The sequence below is a fragment of the Monodelphis domestica genome, chromosome 4, assembly GCF_027887165.1.
Source record: "Monodelphis domestica isolate mMonDom1 chromosome 4, mMonDom1.pri, whole genome shotgun sequence".
Lineage (NCBI taxonomy): Eukaryota > Metazoa > Chordata > Mammalia > Didelphimorphia > Didelphidae > Monodelphis > Monodelphis domestica.
The window spans coordinates 25,583,342-25,597,031 of record NC_077230.1 but is presented as its reverse complement, the minus strand read 5'-3'; the positions used below and the strand labels follow the sequence as shown (position 1 = coordinate 25,597,031).

Genomic DNA, 13,690 nt, shown 5'->3' with positions numbered 1-13,690 from the left:
TGGCTTTGTCCAATATCATGATTGCTACTCCTGCCTTCTTTTTATCATTTGATGCCCAATAGGTTTGGCTCCATCCTCTTACTTTCACCCTATGCGTATCTACCTTCCTCATGTGTGTTTCTTGCAGACAGCATATTGTAGGGTTTTGGATTCTAATCCACTCTGCTATTTGCTTGCATTTTATGGGTGAGTTCATTCCATTCACATTCAGAGTTGTGATTACTAGCTGTGTATTTCCCAGCATTTTGATTTCTACTCCTGGTCCTGCCTTTTCTTCTTTCACTATTTCATTCTATACCAATGTTTGTTTATAGTCGCCCCCCCCCTTCCCTCCCTTATTTTACTTCCCTTTCTACCCCCTCCCTTCTTATTCCCTCCCTTATTTTCCCCTGTAGTCTTTTTAAAATTTCCCCCCCACCCTCTCCCTCCCTTGTACTGCTTCCCTCCCCACCAGTCCATTTTTTACCCTTCTACTCCCCTATAGGGCGCAAATCTATTCTCTTCCCCAGTGGATTGGGTTGTTCTTCCCTCTTTGGGTCAGTTTCAAAGTACGTAAGAGTTGAGTATTTCCTGTCTCCAACCTCTTTACCCTTCCAGTGTATTGATGTTCTCCCCCCTCCCGCCATGAGATTCTTTGTGACATATAAATTTATCCCCATTTGTTTCTTTTCCCATTTCTTTTAGTCAAACCTCTTATCTTTTTTAGCTCTAGTCATGTGTGTGTGTGTGTGTGTGTATATATATATATATATACACATACACATGTATATGTATTTGTGTATGCATATATCTATATACCTATTTACGTCTTGTCCTTTCATTCTATACAGTTTGTCACTGTTCCCTCTGAGTGTCATTCTTCTAGCTGCTCAGGTGATAGCAACAGTTTTTAAGAGTTACCAATGACCTCTTTTCTTATAGGGATACATATCATTTTAACTTATTGAGTCTCTTATAAAATTTTTGTTGTTGTTTTGTTTTTTTCCCCCTCTTTTTTAATTACCTTTTGATGATTCTCTTGAGTTCTGTGGTTGGACATCAAATTTTCTGTTCAGGTCTGGTCTTTTATTTATGAATGCTTTGTTTTTTGAACTCTTCTGTTGTGTTGAATGACCATACTTTCCCCTGTAAGAATATAGTCAGTTTTGATGGGTATTTTATTCTTGGTTGTAGACCTAGTTCCTTTGCTTTCCTGAATATCGTATTCCATGCCTTTCGGTCCTTCAGTGTGGATGCAGACAGATCCTGTGTTATCCTCACCGTGTTTACATGGTATCTAAATGACTTCTTCTTGGCAGCTTGTAATATCTTTTCTTTCATCTGATTGTTTTTGAATTTGGCTATAAAATTTCTTGGTGTTGTCAGTTGGGGATTAAATACAGGGGGTGATCTGTGGATTCTTTCAATCTCCACTTTCCCCTCTTGTTCTAGGATCTCGGGACAGTTTTCCTGGATAATTTCCTCTAGTATTATGTCCAGGCTTTTTCTTTTGTCATGGTCTTCTGGTAGTCCAATTATTCTTAAATTGTCTCTTCTTGAACGATTTTATAAATCGTCTATTTTGTGAATGAGATGCTTCACATTTTCCTCAATTTTTTCATTCTTTTTGTTTTGTTTTATAGTGTCCTGCTGCTTTGTGAGGTCACTTGATTCTAGTTGTTTTATTCTTGTTCTTAAAGATTTGATTTCATCTCTGGCTTTTTGGTCATCTTTTTCCTTCTGGTCTGATTTTCTTTGAAGATCGTCTTTCATCCTCTTTACCTCATCCTTCATCTCCTTTGCCTCATCTTTCATCTCCTTTGCCTCATTTTCCAGCTGCTTGATTTTGGCTTTCAAGACACTATTTTCTTGTTTTAGTTCAAGTGCCTCTGTTTCCAGATGACTTATCTTAATTTTTAAGTTCTTTTCCCAATTGTCTTCAGCCTCTCTTAGTTGTGTTTTGAGTTCTTCCACAGCCTGTATCCAATTCGCTGGGATTTCTGGTTTATCGTTTGCTGATCTCTCCCCCTCTGTTCCCTTTGCTGAGTAGTAGCTGTCTATTGTAGTTTCTTTCTTCTTTTTTCTGTTGTTTGCTCAAATTCACCCCTTCTTTACTCCCCATATTTGTCTGTGCTCTTGTTCCTCTCATTTTCTTTGTTTTTTGGGGGACTTCTATCAGTCTCCCCTCTTGGAGCTTTAACAGAAGATCTCTTGGTGTAGTCTCTGGGGGAGGGTTGTTGGGGGTTTGAGCTTCCCTGTCCTCTGGGGGCTTTTGATTGGCTTAAAGTCCAGCAGTCAATGAGGATGGGTGGGGAGCCTGGGCTTCCCGGCGTTCTGGAGACTTTTGATGGGATTAGGTTCAGCTGGTTCTTTCAGAAGACTCTGCTTTCTAAGGGGGGGAGGGGTTGTGGCCTCCCTGGGCTCTGAGGGCTCCTGATGGGATTAGGTCCACTTGTTTGTATTGAATGAGCCCTAAAGCAAAAAACCTCCTCCTCCACAATCTGTGTTGAATGCCCAGAGACTGGCCCAGGTTGCTTTCAAGGTAAGCCCTTCACTGGCCCTGTTTCTGTTCTTTCAGAAGCTCTGAGGGCTCCTGATGGGATTAGGTTCAGCTGGTGTGGGCCAAATGATCCCTGAGCCAAAAAAAAAAAAGAAAGAAAAAACCAATGTCCTCCTCCACAATCTGTGTTGAATGCCCAGAGACTGGCCCAGGTTACTTTCAATGTAAGCTCTTCGGAGCAACCCCTTTGCAGGCCCTAAGGTCTCTCTCCTTTCAGTAGCTCTGAGGGCTCCTGATGGGATTGGGTTCAGCTGGTGCCCTAAAGCTGGGACCTCCCTTGAGACTCAGTTGGAAGGACCCAGCCAGGGGGCTACAGGCTTCCCCCTTCTATGTTTCCCTGCCATCTGTGTTGGGCATCCCGGAGACTGGCTCAGGTTGCTTTCAAGGTGAGTCCTGCAAAATAGCCAACCCTGGGGCCCTTTTGCCAACCCTGAAATTCCCGCTGCTGCCGTGGGCTCAGCACTCTGGGTTGGGGGGAATGGGTCCTGGGACCTTCCTTCTGCCTGCCCCTTAGATCCGAGTGATCTAGGGTTTTGGCTTTTGGGGGGCCATACCTTTTGATCCAGGTCCGGGAGGAGGGTTCCCTGGGTCTGTCCTGTTGTTCAGCTTGAATTCCAGTGTCCTAGGAGCTCTCAGTTTGCGATCGGTAAGGAAGGGTTTCTGAGGTCTGAACTTTTGCAGCTTCTAAGCCGCCATCTTGACCAGAAGTCCCCATTTTTGCATTTAAAGCCCTTTACAATCTGGTTCCAAACTACCTTTCCAGGTTTATTATACAATATACCACATCATAAATGCCATAGTGCAGTCATTGTGACTTTCTTACTGTTCTTCATAAATAACAACACTCTACCTCTCATTATCACACATTTGTACAGCCCTAGAATATATTTTCCTCACCCCTGACTCATAGAATTCCTAGTTTTCTTCAAGGAAGCACCAGTTTAAAATACCTTCTTCTAAATGAGGCCTTCTTACTATTCCCTTCCCCCATTGCTATAGCCCCTACTTGCAGACTTATCCCCCCAATTTATTTTGTATATGCACACACACACATACATACATACATACAAACATACATACACATATAAGAGTGAGGGGGAAGGGTGTGCATGCATGTATGGTCTTCTCCAACAGGATATAAGTTCCTTGAGAACAGGGACTGTTTAATTTTTATCTTTAAACCCACAGCTCCTGGAATAATCGTAGGCAATAGGTAATTCATTTTACCTTTTGGGGCTTCTGTGAGATGAGGTAAGCCAGTAACCCAGAGATGGTCCTGAGTCAGCAGTTCCTGCCTGAGACCACAGAAAAAGTCAACCAGGGCCAGGCAGATGTTCCTCCAGAATAAACCCACCCAAGTTTCCAGGAAACAGTTTGATTTTGAGCAAAGGGTTAATTTTCTTCCATTTTGATTCTCTAATCCAACAGATTCCCTCAGCTTTGAATTTCAATAAGCAACTCTTCTCCCCTTCTCCTTGCCTCCTCTCAACTCCTCAAACATCTATGCCCTAAAATTACTCTGGCAAGAGCCTCTCCTGGCCTTCGTATGAAACATTCTCCTCTCCTTGTGTAAGTTATCCTTATCAGATAAGTAACTGAACTAATAGTGAAGCAATTAAAATAATTTAGCACCTCTCCTGACTGGGAAATCCTCCAAATAATGGCATATGGCAAGCAATCCTTCTGGCATTATAAAAGAAAGCTAGACTAGGGGGCAACTGGGTAGCTCAGTGGATTGAGAGCCAGGCCTAGAGAGGGGAGGTCCTAGGTTCAAATCTGGCCTCAGACTCTTCCCATTTCCTAGCCCTTACCTCTCTTCTGCCTTGGAACCAATACAGAGTATTGATTGCAAGACAGAAGGTAAGAGTTTAAAAAAAAGGAAAAAAAAAGAAAGAAAGCTAGAATAGATGATTTCTAAAGCTCTTTACAACTCTAAAATACCATGATGGTCATATTTCAATTGGGATCTTTTTTTGCTAGTAAAAGGGGGGCAGGGCTATTAAAATGATACTAATTTCAAAAAATGTAAAGAATTCCGTCAAAGCTTTAGAATAAAGTCTTAACATTGATAACTTTGACATTAACAGATGTCTTAAAAGTCAGATGGTCAATTCACTACAACTTCACACCAAACACGGAAAATCACTCTATAACATCCTCTAAGAGATGATTTATATAGATGTCTTCTTAAAACACTTGCAGTGAAAGAGAAGTCAACGATTTATAAGCAGCACATTACACTCTCACACCTATACTTGTTAACTTCTTCATATTGAGCCAAAATACCTTCCAGTTACTGTTATCTATCACCTCTGGAGCCAAACAGAATAAATAGAATTCCTTTTCCAAATAAAGTCACTTTTACATATATCAATGCATTTAATCTTCTCAATGACATTGCAAGGCAGCCACAGGTCTTTTTATCTATTTTGTAGATGAATTGAGGTTACTCATTTTTTTGATTCTTGAGGCAAGGATGCTTGTATTTATCTTTGCATCTCTCCCTCAATCAGTTAATAAACATTTACTAAGCACATACCATGTGCCATGGGCAACAAGGTAACACAGCACTCAGTCTGGAGTCAGAAAGACCAGAGTTCAAAATTGACCTCAGACATTTACTAGTTGGTGACTCTGAGAAAGTCACTTAACCTCTGCCTGCATTAAAACTGGAGAAGGAAATAGCAAACCACCCTATTATCCTTGCCAAGAAAACCTTGTATACAATTAGTCCATGGGGTCATAAAAAGTCACACTATTGAACAACAACAAGCACTGTGTATGTGCCAAGCACTGTGCTAATACATTGGGAATGCAAATATAAACAAGACACTCTTTGACCTCAGTGAATTCACAACACACAAAAGGAAGCTGAAAAGGTGTGTTGGGGGAGGGGAAGTATGGGGGCATGATGGAAACAGTCCAGAGGAGTGATGATTTTATATGCTTTACACATAACTGAAACAATTTGCATAGATATTCCTTCAATAACTTACAGATGACCTGTAAGAGTGGTTCTGGAAGACTCACAATTCAACAAGAATTTCTAAGAATATTGAAAAGAAGTTTGGCAAAAAGTAGGTTTAGACCAACATCTCATACTTACTATGATAGTCAGATTCAACTATCTAAGATTACCTATTGGAAGTAGACGCTCAGGAGAACACTGTACACGGTAACAGCAATATTGTAAGATAATCAACTATGAAAAGTTGGCTATTCTCAGCAATACAATGATCTGGGACAATTCTGAAAGACATATGTTTGGGGATGCTATCCACCTCCAGAGAACTGTTGGATCGGATCAAAGCATGCTATCTTTCACATCCATATATTTAAGGTTTTATTTTGGGATTTTGGTTTTGAATAAGTGTGCTCTTACAACAATGATCAATATGGAAGTATGTTTTGCATGTTTAAAATCTGTATGGCCCAGAAAAAAAAGTGGTGCTAATCTGCATCAGAAGAAAAAGTTCCTTTGAGACTGGTAATCCTGGGTTCAAATCTTTCTTTCAAATCTCAGAAACTTTCTAGCTATGTGATTCTGGGGGCAAGTTACTTAATCCTAATTGCCTAGCCCTTAGTATTCTTCTGCTTTGGAATCAATAATTACTATTGATTCCAAAACAGAAGGTAGGGGTTTTTAAAAAAAGGAAAGAAGAAAATTCTTACTGGGAGCTCCCTACATTGGTGAAATCCCAGGTCTGTTTCCAAAAAAAAATTTTTTTAATATTCCATTACATTCATATGACACAGTCTGTTTTGCCATTCCCTATGCAATGGTACCCACATTGTTCACAGATTTTGCACACAGAATGTGGCTATTAATATCTTGATCTAAACAGGCATATTTTTTGGTCATTAAACTTCTTGGAATATAATGTCCAGTAGTGACATCACTAGGTCAAGGAAAATAGTGTGAATAGTTTGGTGACTTTTATTGCTTTGATCCAAACTGTTTTTCCAAAGTAGAGGAACTCGTTTATAGACAAGGTCAAACCCAAATACATCTTCCTGACTTTAAAGCCAGTTCTCAATTCATGACGCAATGCTACATCTCACCATAAAAAGTAACTCAAATGAAGCATTTAGAGAAATAAAGAAAGCAAAGCCCAAAGAATATGATAATGTAAAAGAAAGCAATACTAAAACACATTAAACTTATATCAGCATGATGACTAATCTTGATTCTAGAGGAACAATGATGGGACACACACACACACACACACACACACACACACACACACACACTCACTCTTCCTTCCACTCAGCTAAGATAGTGGACTTTAAATATTGAATGAAACACAGGCTCTTAGACATCTTCAATGTGTTGGCTTATTTTGCTTGGCTGTGCTTTCTTGAAAAAAAGAGTTCTTTCAAAAGAAGGGGTAAATTAGGAAATGGCAGCAATGAAGGAAAAAAGTATCAATAATATTTTTAAAAATTTTTAAAGAATTGTTCTGAACAACATATCCATCTCTGTAGCCAGCCTAATAAACCTCTCCAAATGTGATTAGGCTGGTCCTTGAACAAGAAATACATACCTTCCCAAACGAAATTTCAAGCCTTCCCTCTCATCCTCTTAATTTTTTAAATTCTGGCCTTCCTATCCCAGTACATTACCCACTTAGCTGTCAAATCAATTTTCCTAATGCACAAATCTAATCATGTGACCACTAACAAGAAATGTCAGCATCTTCCTATTGCCTCAAGGATTAAAAAAAAAAATCCTCTGTTCAATTTTCAAAGTCTTCCATAAGCTAACCCCTTCTTACCTTTTCACCTTACACCCTCTCTCCTCCCCTGCACCATATATTCTGTAATCCAATGACACTAGACTCTTTGCTCATGACCCTCTGTCTACTGACTGAACATTTTCACTGACAGCTCCTCATACTTAGACCTCTCTCCTTCCCTATCTCTTTCTCCCGGCTTCCCTAAAGTCTCATCACCTTCTTTAAGAAGCCTTAATTTCAGTGTTGTCCCTATGAGATTACCATGAATTTACCCTCTACATAACTGATTTTGTATAGCCCCCAGTAGTGATAATAGGGCCCAGTAAAATCATAGCCACACCCTAGAAGTAGTAAGACACATAGCTTCCATCCCCCAGCATGAGAACATAATCCAATTTCCTCCCCAAAATACCAAATGTCCTGCCAGGAAATTAATTCTATGAGAAACCCAGATAGGGAGCACCCACTGACATATTGATCTATTACCTATAGAAAACTCCTGTTGAGAATCACTGAGATAAATTATAACCATTGTCCTTATCTTGTAAATCATTGCTTATCACTGCCTCTGCATGAGGCTTACCTAATCCTTTAGCCTACATCATTTTCCCTATAAAATGTGCACCCCAACTCATTAAATTTTGTCACTACTTAGTAAGAGGTCTTCTGCCTATCTCTTCTGTCAGTCTCAATCCTCCCATAAACCCAGATACATTTTCCTCACCCCAGTTAGGTGACTGGCCAGCTGTCTGCTGAAGTTAGTGCCTGTCAGTTTTGTACATAGCTGTTTATATGTTGTCTCCAACTCCTTGAGAGCAGGGAGTATTCCTTGAACCTCACTGTTTAGCAAAATACCAGGTATATAGAAGGTACTTAATAAATGTTGGTTAATCGATTGTGTAGTCTTTGACAACCCAGGGTCACACCACAGTTATTAAATCAGGATTTAATAGAGATTGCAAAATGGTGCATGTATATTAATTTTAAAAAATGCTTGTTTTGAGTTTAATAAATTTCTATTTCACAAACACATTAAGGGTCTATTGTATTTTATACAATAGGAACTGGGAGAAATACAAAATTTAGAAAATATATGAGCCCCAAATCAAGGAGCCAACAGTCCAGAAAGAAGGAAACATAACATCAGATAGAACTACAACACAAAATCATGTGATATAAGTGCATTAGAAGCATGGAAAATAAAATGTTGTGTGGGGATTTGAGCAAAAAGGTTATTAATAATAGAGAGGAACACAGACAGTTTTATGAAGTAAGTGGCACTTGGGAGACAAGCCTAGATCATAGGTCTTCTGACTCACAAGTCCAATTCTACTTCTAGTATGCCACCTTCTTTGGATTTTTTAGTCTCCACAACCCTAATCCTAACCCTTTATGTATTTTTATTTCAAATAAGCTAGAAAAAAGGTTAATTGGTTTTATAACTCAAATTTTGGAGTACCAAGATAACATAAGTGCTTCTTGAAAACTCTTTCTGTCTCAATCATTTATCCCTTTAAACAGTATCATATAGAAACATTTCACTGTTATTCATTTTATTATAAATACTTTTAAAGTAAAAGAAATACTGTTGCATCAAATCCTTACCTGATATTAGAGCTGTATGGTTTTCCCCACATGCAATATATTGTATTTTCTGATTCTGAAGATGTTTAACAACCTTTGGTTCTGAGGTTTCAAAAATAAAAGTGCCAAGACCTAATTGACCAAACTGTCCAAGACCAAATGTATATACTTCTTCCTCTAAAGGTGTAAAAGAGAAAAAAAATTTTTTAATTTTAAATAGCTTCAAACAAGAAAAAATATAATAACTAAATATTATACAACATATAATGATTACATAACAAATGTAGTAAAATATTATAAGTAATACAGGATATTTTCTAATATTAAATACTACTCTAAAAAATTAATGAATACCCAATATCCAAGTAGGAGAATCTGGAAGAAAAGTAAAAAAACTAAGGGAATAAAAGTAAAAAATCTAAGTTTTTTTTTTATATCAAGGGCATGATCTTATCTGGTCTGACATCTGGCAGGACATCTACAAAGCCAGATCCTGTAAAATAAGTAACTGTCATCTCTGCAATTATTATTTTGGCATTTTTAAAAGAAAAAAGACTAAACTACTAAGAGCCTATGAAAAGGTTCCTAATCTTCTGATCTTGTTCCAAAAGAAGAACTTGGCTGCTTTATGCTTCTGTAGTTTAGATGTTTTCCTAATTTAAAAAAATAGTTTATTGTGCTTTCCTAGAAATTATTGTACTCCATCTTTCAGAACATTTTAGACTTTATATAAAAGATAAAAAGTCATACACAGATGTGGGAAAATGGGGGCACTATGAACTAATCATTCTAAAGAGCAATTTGGAATTATTTCTGAAGAGTTATTAAACTATGTATATCCTTAGACTTTGCAATACCACTGTTGGGTCTGTTTCCCAAGGAGATGAGAAAAGGAAAAGAGCCTCCAAGTTTCAAAATATTTAAAGCAGTTCTCTTTGTGGTAGCAAAGAACTGGAAACCAAGGGGTTGTCCATCAGTTGAGGATTGACTACAAAAATGTGGTATAGGATTGCGATAGAATACTACTGTGCCATAAGAAATTAGAGCAGGTTACTTTTTTTAAACTTGGAAAACTTATATGAAATTAAGAAAGAAGTGAAATGAGAAGAACCAAGAAGGCATTGCATACAGCTGCAGAATTAATATTTGAATAATAACTCATTAATATCCACATCTAGGAAGGAACTGATAAATAGAAATGCAAGACATAACTTATATAGAGATATTTTTAGTGGGTGATGTTTTCTATGGTATGGGGAGAGGAGGAGAAGGTAGATACTAGGAATTTTAATGTAACCAACAAATAAATAAATTAATTTTTAAGAATTTAATTTTCCCCCCAAGGATACAAAGGCATAAAAATAAGGATAGAGTTAAATGCCTTATACTTTTATACATAAAAGTATTCCTTGCTAATTAATCAATCAATCAATAAAATCTATTAAATATCTATACCATGTACCAGCACACTGTACTAAATGCTGGAGGTACAAAAAAGAGACAAAAGACAGTTCCCTATCCTCACAAAGCTTAAGGGAAACAACAATCAAGCAAATACATAAAAGAAGTTATATAGGGAATAATCGTAGGAAATAGTTAGGAAAGAGCAAGCACTAGAATTAAGAGGGGTTGGAGAAGGCATTCTATAAAAGATGGAATTTTAGCTGAGACTGAAAGGAAGCCAAGAAAGTCAATAGTCATAGTGGAGGATGAAGAGCAATCCAGACATGGGGGACAATCAGAGAAATTGCCCAGAACTGACAGACTGGAGTATCTTGCTCACCAAATGAATAGGAGGTATCAATGGATTAAAGAGTACAGGTAGAGGGAATAAAGTGTAAGAAGACTGGAATGGTAGAAGAGAGTCAGATTTTGAAGGGTTTTGAATGCCAAATAGAATATTTGATATTTGATCCAAAAGGCAATAGGGAGCCACTGAAGTTTACTGAGCAGTGATATGATTAAACCAGTACTTGAGAAAAATCATCTTAGTGGCTGAATGAAGGATGGACTGAGCCAAGCAGTCTGTTGTAATAGTCTAGGCATGAGATGATGAGAGCCTGCACTTTTGTTGTTTAGTCATTTCAGTCATGTCCAACTCTTCATGACCCCATTTGGGATTTTCATGGCAAAGATGCCAAAGTATCTATGTCATTTCCTTCTCCAGTTCATTTTACAGATGAGAAACTGAGGCAAACAGGGTTCAGTGGCTTGCCCAAGGTTACACATATAGTGTAATATCTGAGGACAGAGTTGAACTCAAGATGATGAGTTTTCTTGATACCATACCCAGCACTTTATCTGCCTCACTTCCCAGAGCTTGCATTGAAGTGATATAAATAATAATAACAACATGGTAAATCTGAGGAGTAAAATTCCAGTGTAAAAATGAGTCATAGACCCGTAAGTGTTTAAAGGTTTTAATTCAGCCTCCTTACTCCATGTAGGAATCATCTTTCAGAATATCTCAAATAGATGACAAAAAAGATATTTCCTGAATATTCTGGGCAAGGGAGTTCACATTTTTAAAAGGAAATCTATTTCATGTCTGAAAAGCTGTAATTGATAGAAAGTTCTTCCTTATATTTGTTCTTCCTTATATTTGGCCAAAACCAAGTTCTAGATAAGTTACTCAGTTCTGTTCTTTGGAACTATGAAGAATAAGTCTAATACCTCTTTTAACTTAATCATTAGATGTCCCTCCTCTGGAATAGTTATTAGACATTCACTTAAAAGATCTAATTGTTAGCAGTATAAAATTTCTTAATTGTAAGGAAAATACAAAGATATTTATAAGTTTCCTTATTTCATATCCTATGTATCTATTAACAAAACCTATGACCGAATTAATTTTAGGCCACTATTCCATTTGTTGACTCATGTTGAAAATATAGTCAACTAAAAGCATGTCTTTTCCACACAAACAGTTTAACAGCATTTTCCATCCTGGGTATTTACTACTGATATTTTCTACCCAAATGTAGATCCTAAGATATAATTTAATGAGGATAAACTTAACACTATTCAGCCCTCAGTCATTTTATGAGTTGAGATCTTTAGAACATCTAGACCCCATCATTTAACATTTTAGTCATCACTCCCAGGATCAGTTACCTGCAAATTTTGTAAATATCCCATATACATCTTCATTTAAAGAGCTGATTTCTTAAAATTCCAAGAATCTAGCTCCTCCAATATCTATTTTTATTTTATCTTGTTTGGATGATCAAGAACCAGTGTAGCATAGCAGAAATAGGGATGCCATTGGAACTCAGAAGACTGATTCTGTGCTTTAGGTAATTCTCTCTAAGATTATAAATCATAGAGCAGGTGTTACCCACATTGTTAGCAAGAAATTCCTCACCAGAGAGGCTTCCCATGCCGGGGAAACATAGCTCTAGTACTTCTCCATATCCATGGGTAGTTTAGCTTTCTACGCTATATTATACACTCCCCTACTTTCTAAAATGTGATACAAAACATAATTATTCTTTCCTAATTATGAAAATCAATAATCACAATTGTGGCAATATAATGATACATTTAAGACTGGCTTTCTCAAAATTTCTATATGTTATCTCTAAGAAGTTTACACTGGTTAGTGATGGGAAAGGAATATCAACAATACATTAAGGAAATACACAACAGAAAGCATGTGGAAGTTCTGGAGGAAAAACACAAACAAGTAAGTCTTATTACTACTATATTAAATAATATAGACTTCTTATAAATTATAAAAATAGCAGTCCATAAATTCACATATTCTTTTATGTTCTTTGTAAGTTTCAGTGGGCAATCGTTTTTTAAATACTTAGTATGTGCCTAGAACTGAACTAAGTAGTAGGGTTTCACAACAAAAGAAAAAGTCAAATATGTCCTAATGACTTCCTACCAAACAACAACAGCTATTACAACTAAGATAATATAGGGTAATAATAGGAGTGAATCAGAGAGGGAAGGTTCTTGCATTAAAGAGGATTAGGAAAGACTTCTTGTAGAAAGTAAATTTTTCCTGAAATTTAGAAGTCAGGGAAGCTAAGAGACAAATATATAAGGAGGGAGAATTATAGGCAAGTGAAAAATTAGTGAAAATGTATGGAGTCAAGAGATGAAGTATATTTTGTATAAAGAACACCAAGGAGACCGGTGTCACTGGATCAAAAAATTTATGTAGAAAAGAATAAAAAGATTGAAAAGATAGAAAGGAAAGAGGTTATGAAGGGCCTTAGAAGCCGAACAATTTCACATTTGATTTTGGAGGTCATGGGGAGCCACTAGAGCTGATTGAATAGGGGAGGTGGGGGAGAAAACATAGTTTTGACAGTTCTTGGTAACACATTGGAATATGAGGGAAAAGAATAAAAAGTAGAAAATGATACCTAGATTACAAGCCTGGAGACCTGGGAGGATGATAGGTAGTAGTAGTAGTAGTCTCTCGGAAGCCGAGAATGACAATGGTCTTTGTGCATTATTATCTATTGATGCACCCTTATGTGGCTTTGAAGTCCAAAGACTGAGGCGCAGAGTCTGTGGCACATGGGGCATGGGATGCCAATTGTTACAGGAGGTGCGGTTGTGGCCTGGTGTCGGCGTTCACACACAGTGGCAAGACGTCAACGTCGTCCATCTTCAAAGGTGGTGGCGGCATGGTTAATGTGGGTTCGCCAGCTGCTTCTGTCAGAAGCAGCGAGTTCTAGTTGCTTTGGTGTCATGCCAGCCCAATTCAAGGTTGACTTTAGCTGATCCTTGAATCGTTTCTTTGGTCGGCCTTGTTTCCTGAGTCCAGCTGACAGTTCACCGTAGAATACCTGTCTTGGTATTTGCTCTCATT

At 37.6% G+C, this 13,690-nt stretch overlaps 1 protein-coding gene across 5 annotated transcripts in view; it reads right to left on the bottom strand.

Annotated features, from left to right (window-relative positions):
- The window catches only part of RPGR (retinitis pigmentosa GTPase regulator), a 116,049-nt gene that overhangs the window by 70,880 nt on the left and 31,479 nt on the right, over positions 1-13,690 (bottom strand). For all 5 annotated transcript variants that reach the window (XM_056826251.1, XM_016433366.2, XM_056826252.1 and 2 more), the window contains one exon: positions 8,881-9,036. In XM_056826251.1, coding sequence (XP_056682229.1) covers positions 8,881-9,036 — 156 coding nt within the window. The remainder of the gene's footprint in view (positions 1-8,880; positions 9,037-13,690) is intronic.